Genomic DNA, 13,316 nt, shown 5'->3' on the forward strand with positions numbered 1-13,316 from the left:
GGGGGAGCCAGGCCTGGCCAGGCAGCCTCTGCAGACTCCCAAGAGGCCTTGGCTAAGGCAGGGGACCCTGTCCCCTAATGCCAGGATGTGAGAGGGTGGGGAGCACCAGGCCGCAGCTGCCTGCTCCCAGCCCTGGGTCTCCGACCCCTCTGCTGTTGGTTCTGGAGAATGTGGGTGCTCCCCGGGGCACCCAGAAACCACAGCCCAGTGCACGAAAAGGGGCCACAGAATAAAGCCACATGGGGGGGGGTGCTGTGGCAGAGAGGCCGCCAGGCAGGGTGGCACTGGAGGCCCAAGGGATGGTTCCTGATTCCAGGCTTGTATGTGGGGCCTGTCACCTGTGTGGACACTCAGGCCAGCAGCATGGGACCCTGAGGGGCACTGCCGGGGAAGCGTGGGTCAGGGGACCACGTGGGGGCCTCATGGGATGCTCTGAGGGAGGTGGCAGCGCCCAGGGATGCAGAGGCCCTGGCCTCAGCCTTGAGGGATGTGACCCACCCGGAGCCTGCCCGGAAGTCACCAGCCTGGGCGGCAGTGTCTGTACCATGGTGGCCTCCAGAGGCCCTAGAGGGGAGCTCCCCGCTGGGAGTTCACCCTAGAGGTCAAGTGGGGGGTGTGTGTGGGGTATGGGGGGTGTGTGGCCGCGCCCTCAGGACTGGACTGACCCACCTTGAGGTTGACGATGGGCACGGCTGCACGGTCGGCGCGGCGCACGATGCTGTACAGGTCCTGCAGCCGCGAGGACAGGAAGGCGCGGAAGGTGCCCGCCAGCCCCACGGCCCGCGCCTGCTGGAAGCACTGGAAGTCGGCTCCGCGGATGCCCCTCATGCTGCCTGACAGTGGGCTGTTGAGCGCAACCAGGTGGAGCTGCGGGGAGAAGGACGCGTCACGGGCTGTGTCCCATGCTGCCTCCTGCACCCAGGCCCTGGGCACGCCACCCCGCCCCGCACCTGTGTGGACAGGCACGGCCAAGGGGTGCTGAGCGGGAAGCGCCCAAGTGACACACTGAGGGGCCCAGGTAGCAGCCCCCATACGCTGCCAGGTCAGAGCAGCCCCGGGCCACATGGGTGCCCCCAGCTGCCTCTGTGGGTGGAGATACGCCGGTTCCTCAAGGATGTGACAGGGGCTGGACTTTCATGACCACTGCTTGGCCACCAGAGGGCAAGTCCCAGGCCCGGCCAAGCCGCCCCGAGTGGCCCTGAGCCGCCAGAACCCCCGCCCATGGCTGAAGCCTGGGACCCACAGCAGCTCTGCAGGGGCTGAGACCTCTTCCGCTGCCGAGAGCAGAGGGGCCAGATGGAGCCAAGCCCACTTTGGGGGGCACTCACCACGGGCTGGAAGTCGCGGTGGGTGTGGGCGGGTGGGCTTGTAGGTCGCGCTGGCCGCAGGTGCACGTAGGAGCTGTGGTGCGGGGCTCCTGGGTAGGGCTGGGGCTCCGGCAGGCGAGGGGGACTGGCCAAGATGTCATCTGCCCGCCAGGGCCGCGCGGTGGGGTGGGAGTGTGCCCGCCGCGGGTAGGGGTTGCTGTCGTGCAGCTGCACCACGGGGGGCTGCAAGGCGGCCACTTCGTTGTCCTGCAAGTGGGAGATGCGGGGCCTGTTGGCAGGGGGCCCTCCGGGTGCCCCTCCACCTGTGTCCTCCTCTGGGCTGGGTGAGGGGCTGGGCTCCGAGCTGGCAAGCAGGGAGCTGCGCCCCCGACTCTGGGGCTGCCTTAGGGTGTGGGCAGCAGCAAGGGTGGGGAGTTCTGCCTGCTGTGGCACCAGATCGCAGGTCACCTCTGCTCAGGCCCCACAGACCCAGCTGTGCTCAGAAGCCGCAGCCCTCACTCACCATGTGCCCTGACCTGCCCTCTCCTTGCTGCGGCTCCAATTCAGGGCCCCTGGCCTCAACATGGCGACCTTCGACCTTCTCATCTCCCTGAGCCCTTGCTCTGTCTCCCTCAGAGGTGACCTCCACCCTAGAAATCCCAGCCCCCAGGCCTGCACCCCAGTCCAGATTCCCCTGATTGATTCTGCACCCTTCCCCACAGCCCTCAGCCCCTCCTGACCCAGCTGCCACTGCCATCCACCTGCACTCTGTCCACGTGGCTGTCCCCATTGTCCGCTCCACAGCGCCAGGCTGTGTGTTACCTAGGGCAATATCCATGGCCACCCGGCACACAGGAGGGGCCATGTCTATTGACTGGCTGAATGAAAGAATGAATCAGCAAATGAGTGAGAGCAGACTGGGCTGAACCCTGTGAGGAGACAGGATGCTGCAGAGCCCCTGACACTGCTCCACATCAGGCCTCACTCCTGAGCCAATTAAGGAATCATGACCTCTACTCAAGGAGGGGCCGACAGCAGCCGGACGCAGCATCTACTCAGGAAAATGAAAATATTTCTACCCATCCATCCACTCACCCAGCTTTGCACCATCCATCCACCCACCTATACACTCACCCACTTACCCACCATCCATCCGCCCACCCATACACTCACCCACCTGTCTACCATCCATCCGCCCATTCATCCACTCATCTACCCGTCCATCATCCATCCACTCACCCACCTGTCCACCATCCATCTGCCCATCTATCCACTCACCCACCTGTCTACCATCCATCCGCCCATTCATCCACTCATCTACCCGTCCATCATCCATCCACTCACCCACCTGTCCACCATCCATCTGCCCATCTATCCACTCACCTACCTGTCCATCCACCCATCCATCCATCCACCTCCCCATTGATTCACCCACCCAGTCACCCACCACTCTAGAGATACCCATTCTTGTGTCTGGCACTTTGGATGAGGGAAGGCAAGGACACAAGATGTGGATTTTGGCCCCAAGGATTTTGACCCTGAGGAGGGCAATGAGTGGCAGACATAACTGGGAAAGTTGAGGGATGAGAGCGGCTCTCTCGTGAAGCCGGCAGCTGAGATGGAGGTACTGGGGGGGGCCGGCACTGAGACGGAGGTACTGGGGTGGCCGGCACTGAGACGGAGGTACTGGGGTGTCCTGCACTGAGACGGAGGTATTGGGGGGCCTGCACTGAGACGGAGGTACTAGGGTGGGCTGCACCCATTTCTGCAGCAGGGGCTGAGGGTGAGCCACACGTTCAGCTCCAGGACTCCAAAGGACCACGTGTTGTTCCCCAAACAGATGGCACATACTCCCTCATGTCCTGACCACCCGTCTCATGTCCTCATGTCCTGACCACCCACCTATCTCATGTCCTCATGTCCTGACCACCCACCTGTCTCATGTCCTGACCACCCACCTGTCTCAACGGAAAAAAATGCTCCTTACCGTCCCTCGTGGGAGTGGTGTCCGGGCCTCCAGCTGGAAGAAAGCAGCAGGGTCACCCAGGACCTGCGGCTGGGCCTGAGCCAGGGTGCCCTCCCTGCCCAGCACCCGGCCCTCCCAGTCCACAGCAGGGTGCCCTCTCTGCCCAGCACCCGCCCCTCCAAGCCTGTGCCAGGGTACACTCCCTGCCCAGCACCCAGCCCTCCCAGTCCACAGCAGGGTGCCCTCTCTGCCCAGCACCCGGCCCTCCCTGCCCAGCACCACCTGCCTCTCCCTCCCCAGCACCTGGCCCTCCCAGCACATGTTTGCTAGGATGCCATCCCCTGCCTCCTCCTGTCAGGACTAAAGCCCCTGAAAGTTAGGATGGGGTTGCATCCGGGTGCCTACGAGGACACCTGGCACACAGTGGGCACCAGCTCAGCGTCTGTTATGAGACTGGCAGCCTCTCCCTGGCCAGATGAAGGGACTGGAGTGGGATTCACTGTCTGGGGTGCTGCAGGGGCCGGCCAGGCCCAGGTGGGGGCCGGTGGCGAGAGGGAGGGAGTGCTAGAGGGAAGGTGGGAGGGCTCCAGAAGTCAGGGCTGTGTCAACGTGCAGTGTTCTGCCACGGAGGCTCCCACGGACGTCACAGGCCGTTTCAGCGGCACGGGGCTTCTACCAGTCCTCACCTTTGCCACATGAAGGTAAACCTTCCCCGGGGCCCTGCAAGCATGGCTGCGCCCACCTGGATCAGAGCGGCTGCTCCTGCCGCCCAGACCATTTTGGGAAAGCGGGAAAGGGGCTGGCCTGGCCTGGAAGGTGCAATCCCCAGGTGTGTCTGAGGAGCCAGGCCAGTGAGCGAGGCCCGTGCTAAGCAGAGAGGACACATTTCATCCCACCTTGGTGTTTATAATGCGGGGTGCAGAGCCACGGGACAGCCTGCACCCCAGCCGGGGCCATACTGCAGATGTCACGTGGCCCTGGAGGGCCTGAGCCCCCGCCTCCTCGCCCCATCAGGCGCCTTGTCTTATTATCGGGTGTGTGACGCGACATTTATCTTTGTAAACGTTCACTGTGATGTGACCCGCCAGGAGCCCCTCACACACGTGTTCATCCGCTTTCAGAAGCTTAAGCTCACTTTTCTCTAAACCCAAAGCTGCTCACAAAAGTTATTTTACTAAACTTTACCAAAAGTTTGAAAGTTTCAGAAGCGCTGGCCGCCACCTGCCCCCATCCCTGTCCGGGGCCCGGGTCTCTCGCCTTCCTTACGCCCCAGGAGGTGGCTTCGGCCCTTCCACGGGTCAAGAACCCTCCACACAGATTGCTCACCTGGACCTTCCGGAACCCATTCCGCACGCGGACGTACAGCTCCTCCTGCTCGGCCACGAAGATCAGCCAGCCCTCGGGAACCTCGTGCACCTGGCCCAGCATGGCCTGGCGCGTAGCCCAGAGCCTCACCTGCTGGGACCAAATGCAGAGGTGTGGGGCTGGAGGTGGGAGGGCGGGGGGCAGGGGCAGAAGTAAGGAATGCCCGTTTCAGGGTGCTGGGCAGGGGCTGCAGGGCTTTGGACAGGCGTGGACTGAGGCGGCTGCCCCCATAAGCACCATGGGGACCCCCGCCTGCCTCCAGCCCCTCAGCCTCCGTGGACAGTGCACAGGCCCTGGGCACTTCTCAGCTGCTCGTCTTCCTCCTGGGTCCACTGGATCCCCCCATGGCCTGGCCCTGCTTCCACCCTGGAAACTGCATCTTGGCCTCCCGTGTATCTCCCTGTGGGGTCCGTGGGACGGTGCCTCCGAGGGGCAAAGGCTGCAGAACCAGCCAGGGTACGGGACACAGGTGCCCAGCCAGCTGCCTACTTACCCCTGAGGAGGCGCCCATGGTTCCAGGGGGCCCGGGGGGCCCAGGGGGGCCTGGAGGGCCGGGAACGCTGATAGCTGCAGGAGGGAAACCAACGTGGGAACACGAAGCCACACGAGGCGGCCTCTGCCCGGGGCCCACTCCCCACTGACTTACTCTGCCTGTGAGGGCCGGGAAATGAAGGGGGCCCTGGGGGGCCAGGGGGGCCTGGGGGGCCAGGAGGGCCCTGGCGCCCCTTGTAGCCGATGCCGGGGGGTCCCTGAGGTCCAGGTGGGCCGGGCTGGCCCCGGATGCTCTCTCCCTTGGGACCCTAGGGACGGCGACAAGAGAAGCTTCCTGGTTACCTCGTGCCCTGGGCTGGGGGCGGGCAAGCTTGTGGGGCTGGGGCTGCATTGAGCTGGGGGCGGGCAAGCTTGTGGGGCTGCAGCTGCCAAGACCCCCTTGGCAAGCGCAGCGTCTGAGTCACTGGTCCCCTCCCTGCCCACGCCATAGCCTGAGAAACCCCCACACCATCACCCCTTCTTCCCTGGGGGTGCAATCCCAGGGTTGAGACTAGCAGAGACCAGAGACCTGACAACGGTGTGGGTCCCCAGGCAGTAGCTGGGGCCCATGGTCTCTGCAGTCTTTCTGGACTGATGGGCCTAAACCCCGATCTGACCCGGCCCAGGGGCAGAGGTGGATGCACATGGCCCCAGCGGGAGGGCAGGCCATGGAAGGCTGCAGGGGGACGGGGGGTGTCCGGGGTCAGTGCACCCACAGCCACGCGGCCTGCTGCGTCCCCACACAGGGACAGAGACATGTCGGGGCGCTGAGCTTGCAGGGGCAGCACTGGCCTTGGCGGGCGTCGGTGGCTGGGCTGGACCCGCCCTCGGCTCCTGCACCCAGACCCCTGGGACATGCGCTCGGCCTGCACAGGATGGGACTTACTGGAATCCCAGGGTAGCCAGGTGGGCCTGGGGGTCCGGGGGGGCCTGGCAGGCTGGAGCCGAAGAAGCCGCCACCCCCGGGCTCACCCCTTTCGCCTTTCTGTCCTGCATCACCTCGGTCTCCCTTCTCCCCCTGTGGATGGAAACACCTGTGACTCGGGAGCCCTGAACCCCCACAAGCCACAGGTGGCCTCCCATCTCCCCGAGCCAGGGCTGGGCAGTCAGAAGCTTCCAGAGCCCAGGCCTGGGAGCTGCTGGCTGCACAGAATAGGGCTCGACTCCCCACCTCCCATTGCATCAGCCAAGTCCCCCCAAAACTGAGCCGGGGACAGGAACGTCCTGAGGGACGCCCTTGACACCCTCTGGAGCCAGCGCCCCTCGCAGCACTGAACAGGAAGCAGGTTTGGGCCGGATGGGGCGAGGAATTGGAAGCAGCCACCCAGGGGGATGTACAGGACCTTGGGAGCTCCCAACCCCACAGGGAGGTCACCCACCTTCATTTCAGCCTCCAACTGAAGAAAGTCGAACGGAAACTGCCCTGCGAAGAGAGAGACAGGCGGGGTCTCGCTGAGGTGGCGTCTGATGGCGCCGGGCTCCCCCTGCAGCCCCAGCACTGGTGGGTTTGCCTGAGGCCCTTCTAGCCATTTCCCAGTAGAGACTGCGTATTTCATTAGGTTCTTCTTAGTTAACCGATACTTTCTGATGTTTCTGTTAATTTTGCCTTTTGAAAACTTCATTTTTAATTGCTTAGGACTAGTTGGTGGTTTTTCTAAACTGCCCTTCCATCTGGTGACCTCGGTACATTTACTTACTAACCCTGACGGTTCACCTGCAGATCCACTTCGGTGGCTTATGTGGGAGATGTGCTGAGAAAAGAGCAACACGATTCCTTCCTCCCAGCGTCCTGTCCTTCCTGTCTCTCCTCTGCCTCCTCCCAGGGTGGGCAGGCAGCCGCGTCTTGGCCCTGACTTGAGGGTCCCTCCACCCCCTCCGAGGGTGAAACTGTGGAAATTCCAGGTGACTCCTTCCAGGCCATAGGAGCCCTTTGCTGAAATCACTCCTTGTTGCTTCTTCTTCTCCTTTTCATCAGCCTTTGCAGAGGTGGAGGAATGTTATTAGCCTTTTCAAAGAATTAACTCTGGATTCTTGGACTTTCTTGATCCTTGCTATTTTCATATATATATAAAACATACACAATTTCTCTTCACTCATTTTTGAGGTTCAATACTTCTTCCCATCTATTTTCATCAAATAAATGTTGTTCTTTAACAATAAATGCTGTTTATTCTTTAACATCTTAGGCTGATGTGTAGAAACAGGTACTATTTAAAGCTGTAATTTTGTCAACAGAGATGACAAAACCCCTTCTCCTTCCAGGTGGGACCTTAGATGGCCCTGGGCAAACCTTCTCCTGTGACTGTTCCCCTGAAACCATGACTGGGGTGGGGACCACCTCACCCCTGGAGGCTGTGCCCTGTAACCCAGAAGCTTTAGAGCACGTGGCTCCACACCCCCAGGGCCCCCCCATCCCACAGGTGCAGTCCCTGGGGTTGGAGGTCACGGCTGCTGCCAGGACCCATGATCCCTCTCGGGCTGGGCCCTGCTCCAGGTCCTTCTGCAGAGGGAGATGACCAGCTGTGGAAGCCCGAAGGTCCTTCTGCAGAGGGAGGTGACCAGCTGTGGAGGCCCCACTGCCTGGGAGACCGGGGGTCGTGCAGGGCAAGGCCCCTGCGGCTGCAGTGTGAGGGCTGAGGATGCCCTGGACGCACCTAAGCTCCAGGGGTTTCTCGCTTCCACCTGCTTCTCCTTGACTCATGAGCTGCGTGGAAGGGCAGTGCCCTGTGGGCATTTCCCACTTGCTTCTACTGCACTCGTGAGATCACAGTTCCTGGAAGCCAGGCCCACTTTCAGCATAGCCTGGGCCCCTCTGGGGCAGACCCCGGTCCCGATGCTGGGGATGCGGCCCGGAGACCTTCGCAGGTGACGCCTGTCAGACCTGCTGTTCAGATCTCCCTGGGCTGAAAGTCCCCCTATAATGATTTGTGTTTTTCTTTCTCACTTTGCCAATTTTTTACTTGTCATATCTTGAGACTCTCATTAGATGCACAGAAATGTGGAATTACTCAATTTCTCTGGTAGACTCGCTCCGTTGTCTCAATGAACATTTATTTTTGACTATGTTTCTTACTGCAGGATATACTTTGCACACACACACCAAACCACACCCCCACACTACACACCCAACACACACAACCAAACCACACCCCCACACTACACACCCAACACACACACACCAAACCACACCCCCACACTACACACCCACACACACTCCACACACACCCACACTATACACCCCCACACTACACACCCACATACACACACTCCACCCACACCCACATATGCACACTCCACATACACCCAAACCCACACCAGCCTCTGGGTGCCTTGACCTCTCCAGCCCTCAGGTTCGGGGAGCGTCTCTTGTAAGCAGCGTACGGTTTAGCCATATCCCATTGACAATGTCTGTCCTTCAATGGATGTATCTACCCTCGTCACAGCACCTGTGGATGTACTGGGCCCTAAATCTGTTTTATTCCCTAGTTTCTATTCATCCCACCTGTTCTGCATTCCTTTTTCTCTCATGTTTTGCCTTCTTTTGGATCTACTGTGTGTGTTTTAAACGTCCTGTGTGTGTGCCATCCTGCCTGCCCTCCTGCCTCTCCACCAGTGTCAGCTCCGTATTCCGCTCCAACCTCACCGTCCAATATAGTGAGAACTACCAACACTCCCCAGGGCGCTGAGAACACGGGAACCTTTAATTGCACTGATGCTGGGACACCGTACTGTGCAGCCTGTGCCAATTCCCGCAAGAGCCTCTGACCCCACTGTCACTGGGACGCCGTGCCGGGCAGCCCACGGGGGTTCCCGCGGGAGCCTCTGACCTCACTGTTGCTGGGACGCCATGCGGGGCAGCCCACGAGGGTTTCCGCGGGAGCCTCTGACCCCACTGTCACTGGGATGCCGGTTCCTGCTGGCATTGTCTCTCTCCATCTCTGCACTCCTTTCCCTCAGCCTCATCTTCCGCCCGCAGTGCCCTCCACTGCCGACACAGCTCGGGTCTGGAGTGCCAGCCTGCATGTCATCCTGGTTCTGAAGGCTACGGGAACACCACTGGCTGTCAGAGTCTACACTGGCAATCGCCTTTCTTGGATATTTTGGAAACCATTTATGGTCTTCTGGCTTCTCCCGTTTTGTTGAGAAATCTCGTCACTCTAATTGTTGAGCCTTCGAATGAGGGGAATGCTCTGAGCCTTCCCTGGCTTTGGAAGAGCGTCAGCCATTCCGCCTGTAAACACTGTTCTCTCTGGAGCCCTCGGAGCCCTCGTTCTGGCTCCCAGGGACAGGCAATCCCACGTCCACCAAAACCTATACACAGGTCTCAAGCTCCAAGTGTTCCGCCTTCAGCCCCGGGTTCATCCCAACACCTCGGAGCCTCCCAGCTCTCTGCTGCCATCTCCAGGCTTCCTGTGGCTTTTGAATGTGACCTTCGGAGTTCAAGGTGAGTCCGATGACCCCATGAGCTGGGCCTCGCGGTCTGGTGTGTCACTGGCCTCTCCTCCTGGTTTCTGGTCACCTGTGCATCACTCACTTCTTCCTGGGCGTCGTGTGTGATGCTGAGAGATCCAAGGCTGGGACGGGCACATCTTCCATCTTCCCGCTCGCTTTCTGCCTGCCTTTGCCTCCACAGGCCTTAAGGATGTCCTGGCCCAGACTCGGCCTCTGCCTGCCTGGTCCCTTCCCACCCCAGGGTGCAGCCCCAGCAAGAGCAGGTATGGCGGCGAGAGGGACCCTGGTGGGAGAGGGGACCCTGGTGGGAGAGGGGACCCTGGCGGCCTCCTCTGCAGAGGACCCTGGCAGGGGAGGACCCTGGTGGGAGAGGACCCTGGCGGCGAGAGGGGACCCTGGCGGCCAGAGGGGACCCTGGCGGCCAGAGGGGACCCTGGCGGCGAGAGGGGACCCTGGCGGTGAGAGGCGCCCGAGGCTGGCCTGGCTCTCTGGGCTTCTGCTCTGCCAGCCCCCAGACATCCTCAAACAGTGGTTTTCTCACATTGTATCCAGCTGTTCTCAGTGGTCTTGGCAGGACATCCAAGCAGCCCTGCCACTCTCCATGGAGGTGGGACTCAGGGGCGAATTCTTGTCCTTCGGGGGTGCGGGGGTGCTGGGCTCACCCTCCGGACGGCCTGTCGGGCAACGCCTCCTTCCCACGAGACCCTGGAGAGCTTCTCCACAGAGGGTCCTCCAGTGCCGACCCCTGGCCCCGTGGAGGGGAGGGGAGGGGGATCCAGGACCGCCGGCACACTGAAGCTGCGGTGTCTTTGCGCAGTGCCCACTTGGGTCAAGCATGGAAGGGCAGCCGCCTGCTCCTCACGAGGTTATGGAGGTATCTTGCTGGGCCTGTGCCCTGCAGCCGCCCTTGCCCCCAAATCCAGGTCCTGTGAGGGCCCCATCAACCCAGTAGGGGCTTCCTTCCTCCCGCAGGGTGAGGTGGTCACGACCCAGTGAGGGTCCAGGACCTGCTTGGGGGGTGGCTCTAGGTGTGACCACACTTCGGTGCTGGCCACGCCACGGCTCCCCCGCCTGGGATGCCCAGAGCTGCTCACCTGGTGGTCCGGGGGGACCCACTTCTCCTTTGGTGCCCTTGGGTCCTGGAGGGCCCTGATTCCCTGGAGGAAGAGAGACCCAGTGCCCATCACGGAGTGTGCCAGGGAGGGCTCCAGGGTGGTGCCCCTCCTGCCCGAAATGCCCCAGTGCCTGGGGGCCTGGAAGGGGGGGGCATCAGATGGACATGGGGACAGTCAGGGTAGCAGCTCCTAGACAGCAGGGGCGCCCTGGGTCCCCCTCAGCAGGCCATGTGGGGGCCAGGCCACACCTGCAGGGCACGTGCTGACCACCAGGAGGGCCGGGGCTGCTTCCACCCTGCTTTGGCCAGAGAAGCAAAATCTAAATGGAGAACAGCAAATGGGGGCCACCCCAAGATCAGGTCCTGGACGGCTGTTCTGGGAGGTCCCGCAGGAAGGGCCAAGATCATCGGAACTGGTGCGTGGGCTGGGCATGTGGCACCGGCCTTGGGGCACTGGGGGAGTCTCACTGCTGCTGGCACAGGAAGGAAGGTGGGGCTCTGGAGCATCCCTTCAGAGCCTGTATCCACGGCTGTGAGCCCGGGACCCTCACCTGGCAATCCTGGAGGCCCAGGGCGGCTGGACTCAGCAAACACCTGCAAGGAATGGGGAGAGGTGGCTGCTGAGGGTGAAGTTCTGAAACGGAGGCCACCCCCACTCAGGGGTCCCCAAGCCCAGAAGCACCAACCCCTGTATGAGGCCACATGGCAGCCTCCCCCAGTCAGAGACGGGAGGGAACAGGGGTGTGGAGCAGGAGCCATGGCGTGATGCCACTTTGCCCTCATCAGTCATTGCACCTTGCTGAGCCTGGGAAAATGGGGGTGCCCCTAGCACCCCTGGGCTCAGGCCCTTAGCAGAGTCAGCTGGAAGCAGCTCCACAGCCAGAGAGCCCTCCCTTCCCCAGGCCTTCGCCTTCCTTGGGAACTCAGCTGCTAATCCACTGCCCACCAGACTGGCCCATCCTAGAAGGACCCCCAGACGCAGAGGCCAGGGGAGAAGGAGGCCCAGCCCCTCTGTGGGGCTCTGTGTGACAGCCAAGGGCAGCTGCAGGACAGTGGGTGCCCGAGGGACTTACATTGCTGTCGTAAACAGGAGTCCCTGGAGGGCCTGGGGGCCCTGGAGGCCCTGGGGGGCCGGGCATTCCCTGTGGGGAAGGCAGAGAGCTGTTAGGCTTTGCAGCAGCTGGGAGCAGAGACAGTTCAGAAAAATCAGAAAAATCAGAAACCTGACCAGGCAGACCTCTGACCAGGCAAAACCGAGAATGCAGTGGGTCACTCGGGCCACGGCTCCCTGAGGACAGGAGCTGGCCCCGGCCCCATCTCATCCCACGTTGGAGTCGTGCACAGATGTCCCTCAGGAGGAGTGAAGAGGTCACCGGGTCTGCATCTCAGGTAAAAAGGTGACTGAAAATGCCCCACCCTGCTGACATCGGGGAGACAAAGCTCTTGGCTCAAAAGACAGCAGAGCGGACGCCTTTGGGAACCCCCAGCATGGAGGGCACGGCCCAGGCCCATGGACGCCCTGCTGAGAATCCACCGGGGCCTGTTGTGTGTATATGGGTGCACATGTGTGCATATATGTGTATTGGTGTGTACGCATGTGTGTATGTGTGCATGAGTGTACATGTGCAGTGTGTATGCCCATCATGGAATGGGCCAGGGAGGGCTCACAATCATGGATGAGTATATGGATACACATGTGTATACGTGCACATGTATGAGTGTATGTATATAGCTGTATGTGTGCACGTAGACAGGTACGTATATGCACGAGTACATGTGTATATGTGCACATATGTGGAGTGTATGGGCATGTGTACACACATGAGCACATGTGTATGTTTGTGCATGTGTTTGTGTGTGCATGTGTATGGGCATGTATGTGCATGGATGGAGGTATATGTGTGCACACATGTACGAGTATGGGCATATATGTGCATGCATGTATGAGTGGGCACACGTGTGCATGTGTGGACATGTATGAGTGTGCATGGGTATGGCAGGACCAGTGCTGTGTGGCCACATGGCAGGGCTGCTTATAAGTGGCCTCTGAGAGGAGCTGCAGGACCCCAGGCTGTGGCCAGGCCATTCCCAGGTCCTGCTCTCCCAGCCACCCACGCTGCCCCTTGAGGGACACTCACCCTCATGCCAAATCCAAGGCTGGCATCTCCCGGCTCCCCTTTCTCTCCTTTCAATCCGTTCATCCCGGGGCGACCCTGGGGTGCAGCACAGGGGGTGGGGACTGCTGGGCACTGGTCATCACCAGCCATGTTCCCACAGGGTGGCTGCTGTAGCGCCACGCCAGGCCTGGCCCATGCTCAGCCTCACACGTTCCCAGCCCTCAGGCTACCCCGGCCCTTCTCACCCCTTTCCTGCACAAGGACCCTTTTGGGAGGAGGTGACTGAGCCTAGCACACCCAGGCCCACTGCCCTATCTGCCCCCAGGGCTTCCTCCTGGGTCCCGGCCCCTCGTGGGGTATCACCAGCCACATCCAGGACAAGAGCTGTGCCTGGCAGGGCCGGTTCTTGGGGGAGGACAGTGGGTGCGGCAGCCGTCCACTCCCCTCTGGGCATGTCACCCCCG

General features: G+C 61.3%; 1 protein-coding gene and 1 long non-coding RNA gene across 3 annotated transcripts in view; one reads left to right on the forward strand and one right to left on the reverse strand.

Moving 5' to 3' along the window:
• COL18A1 (collagen type XVIII alpha 1 chain) overlaps nucleotides 1-13,316 on the reverse strand; it is a 55,713-nt gene that overhangs the window by 1,768 nt on the left and 40,629 nt on the right. For both annotated transcript variants that reach the window (XM_032174642.2, XM_032174643.2), the window contains exons 29-41: nucleotides 12,874-12,948; nucleotides 11,809-11,877; nucleotides 11,287-11,329; nucleotides 10,716-10,778; nucleotides 6,549-6,592; nucleotides 6,056-6,187; nucleotides 5,285-5,438; nucleotides 5,132-5,205; nucleotides 4,600-4,728; nucleotides 3,295-3,327; nucleotides 1,329-1,574; nucleotides 666-867; nucleotides 417-468 (exon numbers count right to left, since the gene is read on the reverse strand). In XM_032174642.2, coding sequence (XP_032030533.1) covers nucleotides 417-468; nucleotides 666-867; nucleotides 1,329-1,574; nucleotides 3,295-3,327; nucleotides 4,600-4,728; nucleotides 5,132-5,205; nucleotides 5,285-5,438; nucleotides 6,056-6,187; nucleotides 6,549-6,592; nucleotides 10,716-10,778; nucleotides 11,287-11,329; nucleotides 11,809-11,877; nucleotides 12,874-12,948 — 1,316 coding nt within the window. The remainder of the gene's footprint in view (nucleotides 1-416; nucleotides 469-665; nucleotides 868-1,328; nucleotides 1,575-3,294; nucleotides 3,328-4,599; nucleotides 4,729-5,131; nucleotides 5,206-5,284; nucleotides 5,439-6,055; nucleotides 6,188-6,548; nucleotides 6,593-10,715; nucleotides 10,779-11,286; nucleotides 11,330-11,808; nucleotides 11,878-12,873; nucleotides 12,949-13,316) is intronic.
• LOC116481749 (uncharacterized) lies at nucleotides 6,195-8,373 on the forward strand. Its single transcript, XR_009209612.1, has 2 exons — nucleotides 6,195-6,455; nucleotides 6,560-8,373. It is a non-coding gene; the product is annotated as an uncharacterized LOC116481749 (long non-coding RNA).

The sequence above is a fragment of the Hylobates moloch genome, unplaced genomic scaffold, assembly GCF_009828535.3.
Source record: "Hylobates moloch isolate HMO894 unplaced genomic scaffold, HMol_V3 SCAFFOLD_14, whole genome shotgun sequence".
NCBI classification, from domain to species: Eukaryota; Metazoa; Chordata; class Mammalia; order Primates; family Hylobatidae; genus Hylobates; species Hylobates moloch.